Source organism: Schistosoma haematobium, chromosome 5 (assembly GCF_000699445.3).
Source record: "Schistosoma haematobium chromosome 5, whole genome shotgun sequence".
In the NCBI taxonomy this organism is placed as follows: Eukaryota; Metazoa; Platyhelminthes; class Trematoda; order Strigeidida; family Schistosomatidae; genus Schistosoma; species Schistosoma haematobium.
In genome coordinates, this window is record NC_067200.1 from 7,921,976 (window position 1) to 7,939,998 (window position 18,023).

Consider the following 18,023-nt stretch of genomic DNA (forward strand, 5'->3'; position numbering starts at 1 on the left):
CAACCCATTCTGTCCTCGACCTTCCTTTCTAGTTCTATCCAATTCTTGTTCATTCTTCTTATATCTGTCTCGATTTCTCGACGTAATGTGTTCTTTGATCTTTCTCTTCTCCTTTAGCTTTGAGGATTCCAAGTAAGGGATAGCCTTGTTGGGTGCTTTCCTCAATATGTGTCCTATCCATTGTACTATTATTAAATATGTATAAGTATTACAAGAAAACAATCCAGACATTCTAACTTTGTTTTAAAATATTTCGATCTCATCTAGACAATCTATTCAAAAACAAAAGAAATTTCACTATCGAAACTCATTTTGTTGACAATCCAGACTGTAAATAAAACCTCTGTCTAGTATATATTTAAACTTATGATCTAATTGTTAAAATGTAAATACCTGAACTATAGAAATCATTGATTGTTTTCAACATAAAACTATTTCACTGTCAAGATTTGTTTACTCACACACACACACACAACAAACATTTTATAAATGGTATTACTTAAATGTAAATTATACTATCCTAAATCTAAACATTTTAATATATATATGTTGAGGAGATCCAGAGTACTTCTTGTAAAATCCCAAAGGCACACTGAAAACACTTGGAAAACTTTTGATTCATCTGAAATATGAATATATAAAGTAACCATGGAGTAATGCGGTTCGTTCTATATTTTACATTTGTTCTCTTGTATTCAAGTTGTCTTGTAGATTTAGTCTGTGTTATGACTTTATGCACGGCTTTTCATTACGTGATTTATTCACCAATCAAAATATGACTTATACAATCTTCGCACTATAACAAACCATTGACTTTCAACCGGTATGGACAGTCTAGAGTCCTTATTGGTCCTATGTTTACCTAGCCCGTCCACTTGAGTACAGAACACCAAATATCAGCTTCCAATGTGTGAATTGAATCGAATCATTTATTTCAGATATACTGGGTTTATATATCAATCAAACAGACCACAGTGCACCATAAAATAGGAAATAACATTTATACACAATAAAGCCACAAAGTGACTGTAAACGTGGAAGACAGTAGTCAATAAACTGAACATAGTAGCTTCAGAACCGTAAATCGTACAATAATAAATTATAAGTCGAAATAAAGCTTATAATAAGAGGAATATAAATAAACATAATGTAATTATTGAATAATTATACCATAAGAATGTATAGATAATATTAGTCAATTAATAGGTCTCAGAAGTCACTCGTGATTTAATCTTCTCTCGTATATAACAGTCTGAGGTTATAAGAAGAGTTAAGGAAACTGATTAAAGCGTTGAATTAGAAAGTTTATAAGTTTAATTGACATGATATATATCTACAGTCATTTTGATTCATAGTCATGTCATTCCAATTATTATTAACTTAGTGATTATCTCTGCACTTTTATGCGAATGATGTAATCAACTAATGATGTTTTGTTGTTGATTTAGATGTAAAATTGAACTTCAAATGAATTTAACTCATTTTCAATATGATTTAATAAATCAATTCAAATCATTTGGACAATTGCTTGCTCCATTTGAAGATGGCGGTATTTTAAATTATTTATTTGAACAAATTACTATTAATAGTAGTAACAGTAGTAATATTGATAGTAGTCTATTACATAATGATATGACATCGATTTATGATAATCAATCAATAACATTATTAAAATTGATTGAAATCAATGATACATTTACATTTTTAAGTAATACAATTAATTCTATGTTATTTCATAGTATACAAAATATAAATGCCTATAATGTATTATTAATGAATCCGAATGAATTCAATACAACATTCATAAATAGTCAGAAACCATTTGTAACTAGGAAATTTATTGTCTTGATTATTATTGAAATTTTATTGATTTTTATTTGTTTCTTATTAAGTATGTGTTATTTAATATTCTTATATCCACCTAATTGTATTCAACGAAAATCATCATTGAATTATATAAAATATTTAAAAATTAAACAAGTTTTAAGAGATCCAAAGTATAAGAATGATATGAATAATTCTAATATAACTGATATTACATCAGATAGTTTATCAAATAAATATATACAAAATAATGAAATGTCAAGATATACTACTGAATGGATGTTTAGAAATGAAGAAAATATTTCAACCAATTCATCAGATATTTATATTAATGTAAGTGAACTTGATTGTTTTTGAAAATCTCCTGAATATTTTCGTTATATAATTATGCTACTTTTTTATTATTTAGTAGTATATATTTTCTTGCAACATACTGGGGATATCATAGAGGAAGAATGTATTTATAAACTCTTAGCGAAAGAATTTGAAGTAAATCCAACGTTTCACTAGGCAATCTGGTCCAAACGTTTTCAAGGAAAATATAATCAAACAACAAAATTCGATTTTACAAATACATTCTTCCACTTTAATGTCTTACATTAACTCGGCGCCCAAATATTGTGAAACTATTCGTTCAAATTTAGACGAAAGTTCTTATTTATACTGGGGATATCATTTTGTATTGGTTTTTTTGAATCTTCCCATTGATGTTTAGGACCAAAATTGATCAGTTTCTTATTGGTATACGTGTATCTTGTGCGGATTGCTTCGATATTGCCTTAAGTCACAAGAACTACGTACAGAGATGGATCGTGGCTAATAGTGGGATCAATTGCAAACAACAAATACTAAAATGAATGAAACTTCACAAGTTAGTGTTTATTTAGACTCAGTAGCTAAATGAACACAGAGATTGAGTTTGAAATGAACGATATTGGGTTCGTGTTCTGGAGTGAACATGAACTCTGAGATGCAGGTACATCCGGCTGACGACTCTCAAACAAGACGAAACACATGTTCTGGACTCCACTGCCAGCCACCACCCATCTCTGTTTAAAAATGACAGTTTTTATTGGTTTTATCCTACTTGCTTAACTTAGCAGTAATAATCACGTTTTTCATTAGTCATTATTTATATTCCCATATATGTCGGACGATCGAGATTCCATATCGATAAATTCAGTAAGGGGATTCTTATTTCCGTAATTCGTATACTTATATTGCTATTTATGGTCATCTCAAACAGAGAGCATCCTTCTCTTTGAAATGAAACATTAATTTCGAAGATGAATGACGCATTGGAAAGGCAAGTTTACACATGTTTTTTGATCAAAAAGCATACTATCTCACTAATCAAGCAATTTGTATTGAAGCTAAATAATAATATTTACTTACTTACACCTGTTACCTCTCGTGAAGTAACGTAAGGACCCCTTAACTCTGTCCTGAGCAATCCTTTCCAGGTGTTTCCAGCTGTTATTTGTTCTTTCGATATCTGCTTCCAATTCTCAGAAAATTGTGTCTCCTCGTCTTCCTCTTTTCCGCTTCCTTTCAGGATTCCAAGTTAGGGCTTGCCTCGTGATGCAGTTTGGTGATTTTCGTAATGTATATTCTATCTACCTCCATAGTCCTTTCCTAATTTCCTCTTCAGTTAGAAGCTGGTTTGTTCTCTGCGGTAGTAGGTTGTTGTTGGTCATACCGACCAATGGATCTTGAGTATCTTGTGTAGATAATTGTCAGTACATACTTTTACTATTTCGATGATGGATGTAGTAGTTGCCGAAGTTTCAACTCCATACAATAGAACTGTCTTGACGTTTGTATTGAAGATGCTCACTTCGATATTGGTTGACACTTGTCTTGAGTTCCATATGTTCTTCAACTGTAGGAATGTTATCCTTGCTTGCCAATCCTCGCATTTACTCCTACATCAGATCCTTCACGTTCATTGATGATTCAGATTCAGATTTGTGTAGTAAGGACAGAATTGATAACTCTGTATGAAAACCTGTATGCTACCCAGATATGTGAAACGTCCCATCTCTTCCAGAGTTTCTCAATCAAGTGTGATCGGGTTAGTGTTCCCCGTGTTGTATTTGAGGATCTTGCTTTTTCCCTTGTGAATGCCGAGTTCTACTGCTGCAGAGGCTCTTGATACACTGGCTTTCTTGACCTGCATTTGTTATTACGTATGGGATAGAACGGCTAGGTCATATGCAAAGTCCAAATCGTCTAGTTGCATCCAACCTGTTCATTGTATTCCGTGCTTTCCCTCAGATGTCGAGGTCTTCATAATCCAGTCAACTATCAGAAGAAAGAGAAATGGAGAGAGTAACAACCTTGTCTGACTCCGGCTTTCTGTTGGAATACATTTGTCAACTGTCCTCTATGCACCACTTTGCAGTGTAGTCCGTCGTATGAATTCCGGACGATATTGACGATTTTCTTGGGCACATCACACTGTCAAAGAATCTATAGGATTCTCCTATCAACGCTTTCAAACGCCTTCTCATAGTCAAGGAAATTGATATATAGATTCACTCAACTGATTGTTCAACAATGATCCGTAGTGTCGCTTCTATGATCCCTTTCTAGTTGTCTTTTATAGTAATTTCCCTTTTGAATAAATGCTGTTGGGCTTGGAACCTGATGTTAACAGTTATCTTGAACTCGTTGAGTTTGTTAGTATCTCAATGGAAGACTGTATTGAACCCCTATAATGTTGTTTCTCAAGTTATCCAGTGCTTCTTTAACTTTAGTTTCATCCTGGAAACTACTAGGTGGTGATCTGAAGCTATGTCAGCTCCTCTCCTGGTTCTCACATCTTCCATCGACCTCCTAAATTCTTGCTGATGCAAATATAATCATTCTGATTCTCTGTAGCGTGATTCGGTTAGACCCATGTAGCTTTGTGTATGCGTTTGTGGGGAATAAAGTGCGTCTATAACCATTTTGTTGAATGCACATAAATTTACAAATCTCTTACCATTTTCGTTCCTTTTCCCAGTCAGTCCATGTCCTCCCACGATATCTTCATGCCCGATGTTGTCCATTCCGACTTTGGCGTTTAGGTCTCTCATCAGGGTGATCAGGTATTTTACTGGGCACTTCGTTATGATTGATTGTAGCCTCTCATAGAGCTGTTCTTTACTGTCGTCGTTGCTATCATTGTTGGGTGCATAACATTGGATAACATTCATTGTGATCCCTTCCTTCTTTGTTTTGAAGGATGATTTGATGATTATGGATCCATGGGTTTCTCATTCCATAAGTACATTTCTTGTTTCTTTGGACGGCATCAGAGCAACTCCCTAAGTGTGTGTTATTGTCTTGAAACAAAGCAACTGAGCTTTTTCAGCACATGAATTACTGTTATCTGCCTTTATTCATGGTATAGTGTACGCGAATTCAGGTGAGGAAAATCTAATTCATTGTTAAGTGCAAAATGACATAGTACCTGCGTAAAATATGAAGATCATACATTAAACGTATATGATTTGCACATATTCCATCATTTGTCCCTCACATATTTCTGTTGTTATTCCAATTGCTCACATTTTCCCTTCCTATTCTCTTGAATTCAATCTTCTGTTGACAGGTATTCAACTTTATACTACTTATATCTGTCAACGTAAATAGCTTACATCGCAATAGTATCAATTCCAAAACTACGAATTTTTTCCACTAATTTTATTTTTGGGCTTAGATTCGTATTCTGGATGGATCAATGTCAGGCCACCATTAGAAACCTGGAAGCACTGAACGGCCATTTCGTCCTAGCATGGGATTGCCTAGAAGTTTGCATCCACCATCCCGCATGTGCGATTGATTGAAGTTAGACATAAACACCATTAGATGCCAACTCAATGGTCCAGAGATTGAGGATCCACGCACGAGACCCAAGGTCCTATGTTCGCATCCTGTGTGCGAGATACTAGGATGAAACCATCAATCCAGTACTTTCAAGCTTTCAATAGTGATCTATCATTAATCCATTCATAATATCAATCTAACGTCAACAATCTTCACAATCCTTTACTAATAATTATTTTATTTTTATACATATAGGATCCAACATACAATCGTCAACTATCTAAAAACACTTTAACAAATTCTATTAATTCATCAACATTCACTAATCATAATGAAATACAACAACCAATTCAAAATCAAATCCCTTCATCAATGATGATGAACTCATTACAATTCCCTAGTCAATTGAAAGTATATCTTATTTTAAAAATAATAGTCTATAGTTTAATTTGTATAAATATATTCCTGAGTATAGTATGTTTCTATGCAATGGATAGTAGTTTTATACATTTTCAACCTAAATTCATAGATAATACAACAAATCCAACTGTAAAAACATTCAGAAATTTATTAATGAATGAAGTTGTATATAAATTACCTGAATATTTACAAGAAATGATCACTCAAGGTCAAATATATACAAATCAAACATTTAGAATCATTGAAAAAGAACTTGATGTAAGTTTGATCAGAAAAGGGGTTTTGTGGAGAATGTAGTAATTTCAATAGTTGAAATCATGATTGAGATCAAGTTTTCTATGGTGATCTAGCTTCAAATCACTCATGATGTAAACTATTGAAAATGAGAATTGTTTTGTATTTATTAAGTGTATGTTCTATTATAGGAATACTACCTCTAACTCAGGGTCTGAAAAGTCGGAAAAATGAAAATTTCGCAAGTTTGATAAAAATGATCTTGGTGGTCTAATTATAGTATTCCGACATCAGACAGTGGGTTTTAAGCGTTATTTAAGCCCTAACGCTTTAGGCTGGGCTATTTCGCTTACTAACCTATACATGCGTTGTATGCAGTATAAGCTATGTGGCTATATAGAGCTGAAGGTCTCATATGAGACTGGAGGTTCGCCATTGTTATTGTGGACGGTTCGGCATTGCTTTGGCAAGTTTTGCTAACCGATTTCATTCATACTGGTGGTTGCTTTTCAGTGTTCCCGAGGGCCATTGTCATTGTGACATTGTAAGGCTACCTCCATTGCTAACATTAACGAGTTTGACTGTCGTGTAAGCGGAATAGGTCAACTTTGGCCTGTTCGTGCTGTGCATAATTAAATCACGCGATCATTGATCGGAATAACTATACACGTGGTGTGTGTATATGAATGGTGCGAATGGTCCACCAGGGTGCTTGGTACCTGTGTGGTTGTGCCACAGGATTGAGCTGTACTATTCAGATTGTAGCATTAAAGCCTGTACAGTGTCTGGTCCCCCTGCTAAACGGGGTTGAGCTGTACTGTTTGGGTTTTTACGTGAAAGACCGGATGGTGTCTGATTCTCCTGAAAACCAATGTAAAATTACCCTGGCCCACAAGGGTATATTATATAACTATAAATAAACTAATATAATGTTCTATTGTAATTTGTTTCATATAAATTTGTGAAGAGTATGGAAAAAAGGCGAAGATAAAAATGGTATAGCAACAAACAAAGGTAAATGTAACTTCAATTCATTTGGTGTTGTTTTACCTGTATCTTCTCATTGTTATTTAGGACTGCAATTGACCAGTCTCATGTTGGAATCTGTGCATCCTGTGCGGATTGCATCGATATGGCCTTGAGTCATGAGCTTTTTAAACAAAGATCGATAGTGACTCGCAGTGGTATCCAGTATGCGCGTTCACACTGAGACTCGAACCCAGAACATCAACTCTGAGATGCAGGTACATCCGGCTGACGAGTCCCAAATAGGATGAAACGCATTTCCTTGATTCCACTGATAGCCACTATCCATTTTTGCTTTAAAATATAACATCAGTTGCAAAACAAATTGCATCAACCGAAAAAAAATATTACAATGGAAAAAGTGAGCGCTCTTTACGCTTATACAAAAATCAACATAGATTAAGAGTGAGGCAAAACGATAAATGCTCACTAACATCAGTTCATGCTAAGAAATATCAACACGAATTTGTTTGGTAAAACGTCGTAATTTGGGACTGACAAAACTCAAAGAATGCTAGGGGATTCTTAAAAGCATGGAATTCAGATCAAATAATAATCAACAGACAAATAGACATTGATCCAATCTATGAACCCATATCGAAAAGGTCAACTAGTCATAAGGTTTGAAGTCAACCAACAATGATTGTTAACGTGAATCCAAAAACATATGATGATGATTAAAATCTACGAAAATAGTCAATCACCAACATGGCTTGCTGTCAAGTAGAGAACTCAATGAATAATTTTTAACAAAAAAATGTCGAGAAATCTATTATATATATGACAAAACAGAATTTGCAAAATTTTAAAGTATTTTCAAGACTACACACAAACTTTCTAGCTAAAAGGTCTGTTATGACATGAGGACTATATATCATCCATCGATCATGTAAATTCTAACTGAACAATATACATGATGGGACCAGGAGGTAGATGCTATTAGCGTTAGATTTAGGGTATTAACGAGATATAGTACATGTGATTGATAAACATTTATTGTATCAGGTAACTAGGTCAATCACTGGACATAAATGGTCGTCACTTCGATGTAAAACGCATGTCAGGATAGAAGTAGGTTAGCATAGAAAAAGCTAGATTCAACTCAATCACAGTGTGATATTTGAAACTTAAGTCATTAGGTGCAAAGCACCATGTTGGAATTCAAGTATATTTGCTATCAATGGTTGGAAACATTGGACAAAATATGACAGAAAACCAACCGTAATGATATGGCTGAAATTATTGATTATCGTCATTTAAACAATGAATTTGATATCATTCCACAACTATCAGTATTTAACCTCTATTCTCAGATTTGAATAATACTCCATATATACAGCTTCTACGTTAACAAACATTATTATTATGTACCTTTTTATTATTCTTGTTATGGTTTGTGGCCTGTTAATTTATCACGAGATACTATCACCGAGACACCGAACTATACAATCAGAACGGAGACACATAAACCAGCACGAGCAGCCTAGAGTTCTTATTGGTCCCTTGGGATAGTAGCTTCTCGCCTAACCCAGCCGGTTCAGTTCAGAACGCAAATATCAACCTTCGTTATATGAATCATATATTTCAGATATACTGGGTTTACATACAAACAAACCAAACAGCCTTAAAAATAATAATTACACAAACTCAGGCCAAAATGTGACTATGGCTATGAGAGACTGTAATTAATAAACCGCGCATAAATTAAGTATATTAAATCGTATAATGGTAGTCAATAGGTCAAATAAGAGCTTATAATAAAGGGGAAATGGATATACATATAATATAGTTATTTAGTGGTTATACAATAAGAATATAAATAATAACAGTCCATACATAGATCATAACAAATATAACTTATAATTCTTCGTCCGGATGTAGCAGTTTTGAAGCGGAATTTTCATTACTGTCGTGGTGATAAGAATGATGGCAACTTAGATTGATACTCATTCATCTCGAGCCTAATTCCCTTTATAGTTAACTGATTGACACGTTAAATTAGATAATCAATTTCACGACGCAGTAGAAATTGTCTAAATGAAAGCATAAACGACAATTATATTATTTCACAATTAGAATGAAGATTCGAAAAAATTGTAGTGATTTTTAATAGCTGAATTCATAATTCGATTTAAGCTAGACCATCCTGCATGAGGGATCGTGGATCTGCACTGCTGAGGAGTCCCGTGCTAAGACGAAACGACCGTTCACTGATTCCAACTTTTCAGTGATGGTCTAGCTTAAATCGACTCATGAATTCAATTATTAAATATTTCATAATTATTATTAATGTAATTTTATAACTAAGTACCTTTCTTCTCTTTCATTTAGAATCAGTTATTGATAACTACTGAAAAGATAATCCAATCATTGCTTGAAACATATCAACTATCACCTGTAATTGAATCAGCTGAATCGATTTCTTATAGTATCAATGAAACAGTAACAGCTAGTCAAATTATTAATGTACAACAGAAAACACTTCAACAAGATATGAACAGTTATATTGGTGAATTACGTGGTTATGCTAATATATTGAATAAAACATTAGATTCAATATGTGGAAAGTTGAATGAAAATACCTTAGAAAAAGTGACATGTAAACAGTTACAAGTAAGTTCATTTCATTAGATTAATATTGTCATCAAATAAGTGGTTTGTATATGGAAATTGAAGTGAAAATGTTTTCAAGTTTTAATTAGATGGTTTATGGAAGATGGTAAACTGTACTCGTCACGAACCTTAAAAGTACTGAAAGTTAGGGAGCATCGGAAAGATGTTTTGTTATGCTATAGGATACGTTATTAGTACTAATTCACAACTTAATACAAATTTTAACGCAAAACACTGATTATAGCAAAGCGATTAATTCTTGAAAATGACGATCTCGAGAGCTGATAGAGGTGTGTAGAGAGTTGACACTTCCCTGTTGTTTATATTATGCAAGGGTATCTCATGATGAAGTATCTGGAAAGGAAACTAGATCGACATTGATCTTCGAAACCTGAGAATGTGATATGAAAACTTAAACTATAACTGATCGAGACCGATTGCACACGGCCATTATGTGAGTAGTTATTAATGTATAATACCTGTGCTTTAAAGACTTTATCACAGGGGACGAAGACATTGGGACAGGATTGACTGATCTATTTTTAGGATGACCCATTTTAAACCGTTTCTTCCGTTCAGCGAAGGTAGCATCTCTGTAAATACTAGTTATCCGAGGGAAACACATAACAGCCATCAAAACTTAGTACATTTAAATGTACAACATCTCCTTCGGACAATATGTAGACACTTATTGTTTTATCGCTTCTCGACCGATCAATCTAGCATGATAGTATATAAAGGATTATGTGTTACAGTCAAAGCAAATGACATGCTAATTTACAAATCAACTACCTACTACGTTACTTTACAGTTGAGCCACCTTATGTCAATGAATTCAAGATATTTTGAATCAAACACGATTGACGTTCACTGATTTTATTTCATCTTCATTCATTAAGTACTGGAATGCTGCGCCTACACTTCAATATTTAGTGAATACTTTCCAGAAATTTCATATAATTCTTCTCATTCACAGATTTGAATTCTTTAAGCAATAAATTGATATTAGCTAAATCGTTATCGAAATCTGGGAGTAATGAACGATCGTTTAATCCTAATATGAGACACCTCAACCATGAGTATCACAATCACCGAACTGGGAATTATTAGGTTGTCTAGCTAAGATTAGGTCATGATTGAAACTATGAAAATCCACTAATCTCTACAATCATCTCCCCTATACTAATGAATTTAAATATGGTTTCTCATTAAATGATTATAACCTAAACATGATAGAATTAATCGGTAAAAACTTTCTCCCGGAACTCTCACTTTATTTAACATTGAAATATTCAACCATTTACACATCTTTTATAATTCTTCCATACTTCCGCTCTCTCTTTTTCTCTACATTAATCTTGATTGAGGAGAACATTCCCAATAGTATGGTGTAAAGTAGACATACTAATTTTTACTGAATAATTCTATCATGTTTAGGTTGTAATCATTTGATGAGAAACCATGTTTAAATTCATTAGTATAGGAGAGATGATTGTAGAGATTAGTGGATTTTCATGTCTTGATTCAAACTAGATCGTTGATCTTGGATATACACTTCTGAATTATTTCCTACTAAGACGAGATTGTCATCTAGTGCTTTCAGATTTTCAAAGAATGATCAAGCATAAATCAATTCATAAATTTAATAATATTATTTCAATATTTGAGATCATGAGCTCATTGAAGCTAGACCACCACAGAAAACCTAACAGCACTGGATGGCTGTTTCCTTCTATCATGAGACTCCTCAGTAGTGCACAACCACGATCTTACCTCGCGAGATTCCAATCTACGACCTATCACTCTCGCGTGAGAGAGCTTAATCACTAGACCACTAAGCCAACCGGTATCCAATCGTGCTAATGTCTAACTTTAACTAATCCACGAAATTGAGCGACATATCCACTATTGTCATCATTGAGGTACTATCTCAAGACAGCCCCCGTTGAACTCCACTGGTCACTGCTTCCAGTTTTTTTGCATGGTAGTCTAGCTTCAATTGACTCATAATCTCAACTATTCAAATGACTACAATCTCCACAAAATCCCTTCTGATTATTATTATCATTTTTACAATATAGATTAATCAATAATTATTGATTGGTTTATTGATTTTTTTTGTTTCAGTTCAATAATTCAATTTTATTAATCAATGTTGATACAAAATTATTTGAATTTGAATCCAGTTCAATTTTGGTATTTTTAATGAATGATTTAAATATTAGTTTAAATTCAATAACCGATCAATTTAATCGAATTAAAAATTTATTAAATCTAAAAAAAGATGAAGTGATTCAAAGTGTAAGTGATTTTTGTTTTGTTTATATAAATAAGTAATAATTCAATGATCAATAGTTTTTATTATTATTTTGAATAAAGAAGAATCATGAAAGTAATTCATCTGTCGAATTAACATCACAGGTTGAAATCATGAGTCAGTTGAAGCTGTTGTGAGATAACAACTCACTGAAGACAATGGTGTACGGTGGCGCAACTTCGTGGATCGGTTGAAGTTAGACATTAACACCGTTGGATGCCGGCTCAGTGGTCTAGTGGTTAAGTGCTCGCGCGCGAAGCCAGTAGGTCCTGTGTTCGACCCCGCGTGGTGCGGGATCGTGGATGCGCACTGCTGAGGAGTCCCATACCAGGACGAAACGGCCGTCCAGTGCTTCCAGGTTTTCAATGGTGGTCTAGCTTCAACTGACTCATGATTCCAACCTGTGAAATTTCTAAAAAAAATTCTCCACAAAACCCATTCTGATAAGAATTAACATCAGTTGAATATCGGTCAGTTTAATGGTCTCGCATATGAGATTGATAGGTTCTGGGTTGGAACTACTTATAGCAGGATCATGGATACGTACTACTGAGAAGTTATACAATGGAATGAAATGGCCATGTAGTGCTTTCAGGTTTTTCATGGTAGTCTAGCTTCAATTAACTTATGATCACAATTAATAAAATTACTATAATATTCCCAAAAACTCCTTCTGACATGCATAAATAAATCACTTTTGGCGATCTATATTCGATATCATTCTCTATAAACTTTGTATAATATTCATCTTGATAATCGGTACTAGATAATGCCTTCCCTCCCTCCCCCACACACAAGGGTGTATAAATCAGAAGATGAATAACGAAGTGTTGATTACATTTATTATTGCATCACATACATAGATCACCAAAACCACAAGTACATGAAGTAAGAATGATATATGAGTGCCAAACAATAAGCGATCAAATCAATGAACAAGATTAAAATGTACATATATATACAACAATAATAACAAAAGTACAATCGTATAAATAAGTTGTTGTTGTACGAATGACTCTATCTGTTAAATAAGTCAATAAATGGGCTTAACCAAATTAAATATGAACAAACTCAAATGTATGTGAGTTACTATACATAATTTTATTTGAAGAGATTTTATAGAGATTAGTTTAACTTGTCACTTGTATTTATCATTCACTTGATTTCATTTAAAGTAGTATTAATAATTACAGAATACTAGATAACTGTTTCTCTCTAGTATGCCATCAATCTTTCTAATGATCGAATTCAGTATATTTAGGTCATGTCAATTCAATAGTTTTAATTGTTAATCATTTACTATGAAACTTGAAAACCTTACCTTAGACTATTATTCATGAGATCATAATTTCTTATTTTTGAAGGATCTGATACCAGAATACAGCAATTATTCATTATTTACTGGTTGTCATTAGCATCTTAAGGGAGATCAATATATGACAAGCATTTACAGGTCTCATTATTTACAAAATATATTCTCTTCACTATAACACATATTTTGTAATTGTTTGATTGGTTAATTAAACAATTGTTATTTAATAATTTAATAATTGAGTTCATGAGTTAGTCAAAGCTAGACCACCATGAAAAACCTAATAGCACTGGACGGCTGTTTCGTCCAATTGTGGGACTCCTCAGCAGTGCCGATCCACGACCCCGCCCAGCAAGATTCCAATCTAGGACCTATCGGTCTCGCGAACGAACGCTTAACCCCTAGATCATTGAGCTGGCAAGAATCCAAGAGTGTTAATGTCTAACTTCAACCAATTTAGTAGTTTGACATTAATAACATATCTATCATAATCATCACAAGATATTTGATATCATACATGTTAACAATAAATTTGATTTAATCTCATTAATTTAAAACAATTAGTCCCTTTGATAAATTTCGATAATGCAATGAGAAGACGTAGTTTATCAGAATTATGTGATATATTTGCGCAATACATTTCGAACAATCTGATCACACATATACTTGTTAAGAACATTTATATATGAAAAATTAAAAGGTCAACTAGACAGGTTAAGGGTAAGTCATAACAAAGGAAAAAATATTAAAGTACACAAAAACAAATGTGATTACCACTCTGGACAGTAAATCAGTACTACCAGGGTAGGTTAAGTGTAAGTACAAATTGTTTTTGAACACATAAAGGGGGTTTCAATTTTCGTATAGCCAAGGCTTCAATAAACCTTAGTATACGTCCTTGAAGGCTTTTGTACAACACAACAAATGATGATTTGATATCAACCTTATGACCCGTCTCAATCAAATGTTTCGCAATGGATGATGATGTCTGTCTATCCTGTGGTCTTATTTCACCATTGGAATTCATCTGATTTTGCAACCATTTTGGTATATGTTCACCCACCCTTAATTGCAAATCACGATTGCTCCTCCCTACGTACGTGTTTCCACACATACATGTAAATTTATAGACACAATGGGATGTGACACAATCGTTTTCATGCTGTTTGGGCTTTTGGTGAAACATAGACCTTGTCTTTTCGATAATGACAAGTTGGGCTGCATAAAATGTCCGGTTGATAGCTAATTTAAGTCTCTGTTTCAACATGAGACTATTTGTGTCACCTCTGAATGGTAGCGTAATATAAACTCGCTTTTTGGGTGCCAGAAGCATCATAGGTCTAGTCATATTGCAACCCTTCCAGCGGTTTATGAACTTCAAAGGGTAACCATTATTGAATAACGCATCAGTCAGGAGCTTCATCTCTACTTCAATAGTATCACTAGTACAAATACGATTGATTCTATTGAATAAGCTCTTTATTAAACCACGTTTATAATGAATAGGGCAGTGACTATGAAAGTTAAGATATTGTCCTGTCCATGTTGGTTTTCTATATGTAGCACGTTTGATGGAACCATCATCTCTCCTAGTAATCAGGATGTCAAGAAAAGGAAGTTGGTTGTTCTTCTCTTCTTCACATGTAAGAGAAATGTGGTTTTGACTACTATTGAATTCTTCTAACAAGTGGCTTATGTCTTCAATTTTATCACCTATGATTATTATGTCGTCTACATATCGTTTATACAGACTCATCTTTCGAATTGAGTCTCCAACTAAATTTTCCACATATCCCATGAACACATCAGCTAGCAATGGTCCTAGAGGGCTGCCCATAGCTACACCATCTATTTGTCTGAAGTGTTCACTTTCAAATGTGAAATTTACATTGTCTGTACATAATAATGATAAATCTTTAAGAGTTTTAACAGGAAAAGGTAGTGGAAGGTTTTCCGACGTAATAAAGTCACACAAAATATCAATGGTTTTCCTAAGAGGTACATTTGTAAATAAAGTGTTTACATCAAAGGAGCACATTGTCTTTGTCTTTATATTTATATCCTTTAAGTAATTGATTAATTCGAATGAGTCAGTCAAAGAATACTTACAATATTGATTTCTGATAGGGTTTAATAATTTTGTAAGCCATTTTGCCAGGTTGTGTGTAGGTGACCGACACATAGATAGAATTGGACGTAGGGGGTATTAGGCTTATGAATTTTCGGTAATCCATATAAATTAGGATATGCCGAACCCATAGGTTTTAATAAATTAAACTCATCTTTGTTAATAGCATTCATGTTTAACAATTTCACAAGATTCGAGTTCACTTTCTTTTCTAATTTACGTAATCCATCAAAGTCAACATCAGCCAAAAATTTGCTTTTATCACTGAGAATGGATTCCATTTTATTTTTGTAATCTGACTTATTCATAATAACAACACCAGATCCTTTATCGGGTTTAAGTATAATAATATCGGCATTATTTCGCAATTCTTTTAATGATTTGAAATGCTGAGAAGTTAATATGCTTCTCTGCTTTGGTCCAGAAGAATGAAAATGATGCGCTATATCCACTAGTTTGGCTTTAAACCAACTTTGATTCTCTAAGGACGAAGGGGTTAAAGTACTCAATTGATCATAGAGGTTTTCAAATTGGGCATTAACTGTCAATTCAGAGATTTGTGTTATCGGAACAGAAAATTTTAAACCCAAGGACAATGCCTCCTTTTCATGAACAGACAATACAATGGAGGACAAATTAGTGACATATTTATCAGGATTGATTGGGAAGGAAGTGAGATTATTATTATTGCAGCAAGATTTTTCTAGCTTTTTCCTTATCCTTTCTTTTGTTTTCAAAATGACAGTACTACAAAAATTGATGAATTTGATATGGCAAACTATAGACAATTCTGTTAATACAGGTAATGCTTGAGTATGAAGTTCAATTAAATTGATCAACTTATCATGGCATTTGTCTATATACGATTTCGTCAATCTAATAAGATTTGGAATATTTGGTTGTAATTTACTTGAACGAAGATTCTTATATAACTGAATCGGGAAAATGTGATTAGATAAGCAAGATTTATAAAAATCCAATTTCACTCGTTCTGATATAATTTTGCACTTGAGGTTAACAAGTTCATCTAACCTTTTAATAATTTGCGTAGGGAGTCTTCTTTTCAGAAATTTAAAACAATTAGTCCCTTTGATAAATTTCGATAATGCAATGAGAAGACGTAGTTTATCAGAATTATGTGATATATTTGCGCAATACATTTCGAACAATCTGATCACACATATACTTGTTAAGAACATTTATATATGAAAAATTAAAAGGTCAACTAGACAGGTTAAGGGTAAGTCATAACAAAGGAAAAAATATTAAAGTACACAAAAACAAATGTGATTACCACTCTGGACAGTAAATCAGTACTACCAGGGTAGGTTAAGTGTAAGTACAAATTGTTTTTGAACACATAAAGGGGTTTCAATTTTCGTATAGCCAAGGCTTCAATAAACCTTAGTATACGTCCTTGAAGGCTTTTGTACAACACAACAAATGATGATTTGATATCAACCTTATGACCCGTCTCAATCAAATGTTTCGCAATGGATGATGATGTCTGTCTATCCTGTGGTCTTATTTCACCATTGGAATTCATCTGATTTTGCAACCATTTTGGTATATGTTCACCCACCCTTAATTGCAAATCACGATTGCTCCTCCCTACGTACGTGTTCCACACATACATGTAAATTTATAGACACAATGGGATGTGACACAATCGTTTTCATGCTGTTTGGGCTTTTGGTGAAACATAGACCTTGTCTTTTCGATAATGACAAGTTGGGCTGCATAAAATGTCCGGTTGATAGCTAATTTAAGTCTCTGTTTCAACATGAGACTATTTGTGTCACCTCTGAATGGTAGCGTAATATAAACTCGCTTTTTGGGTGCCAGAAGCATCATAGGTCTAGTCATATTGCAACCCTTCCAGCGGTTTATGAACTTCAAAGGGTAACCATTATTGAATAACGCATCAGTCAGGAGCTTCATCTCTACTTCAATAGTATCACTAGTACAAATACGATTGATTCTATTGAATAAGCTCTTTATTAAACCACGTTTATAATGAATAGGGCAGTGACTATGAAAGTTAAGATATTGTCCTGTCCATGTTGGTTTTCTATATGTAGCACGTTTGATGGAACCATCATCTCTCCTAGTAATCAGGATGTCAAGAAAAGGAAGTTGGTTGTTCTTCTCTTCTTCACATGTAAGAGAAATGTGGTTTTGACTACTATTGAATTCTTCTAACAAGTGGCTTATGTCTTCAATTTTATCACCTATGATTATTATGTCGTCTACATATCGTTTATACAGACTCATCTTTCGAATTGAGTCTCCAACTAAATTTTCCACATATCCCATGAACACATCAGCTAGCAATG

The 18,023-nt window shown here is 33.6% G+C and overlaps 1 protein-coding gene across 1 annotated transcript in view; it reads left to right on the forward strand.

Annotated features, from left to right (window-relative positions):
- The window catches only part of MS3_00011120 (uncharacterized protein), a gene marked incomplete at its 5' end in the record, with an annotated part of 128,639 nt that overhangs the window by 85,369 nt on the left and 25,247 nt on the right, over positions 1–18,023 (forward strand). Inside the window, 4 exons of the mRNA XM_051219529.1 lie at positions 1,449–2,157; positions 5,893–6,315; positions 9,649–9,930; positions 12,058–12,231. Of these exons, the coding sequence (XP_051064814.1) occupies positions 1,449–2,157; positions 5,893–6,315; positions 9,649–9,930; positions 12,058–12,231 (1,588 nt within the window). The remainder of the gene's footprint in view (positions 1–1,448; positions 2,158–5,892; positions 6,316–9,648; positions 9,931–12,057; positions 12,232–18,023) is intronic.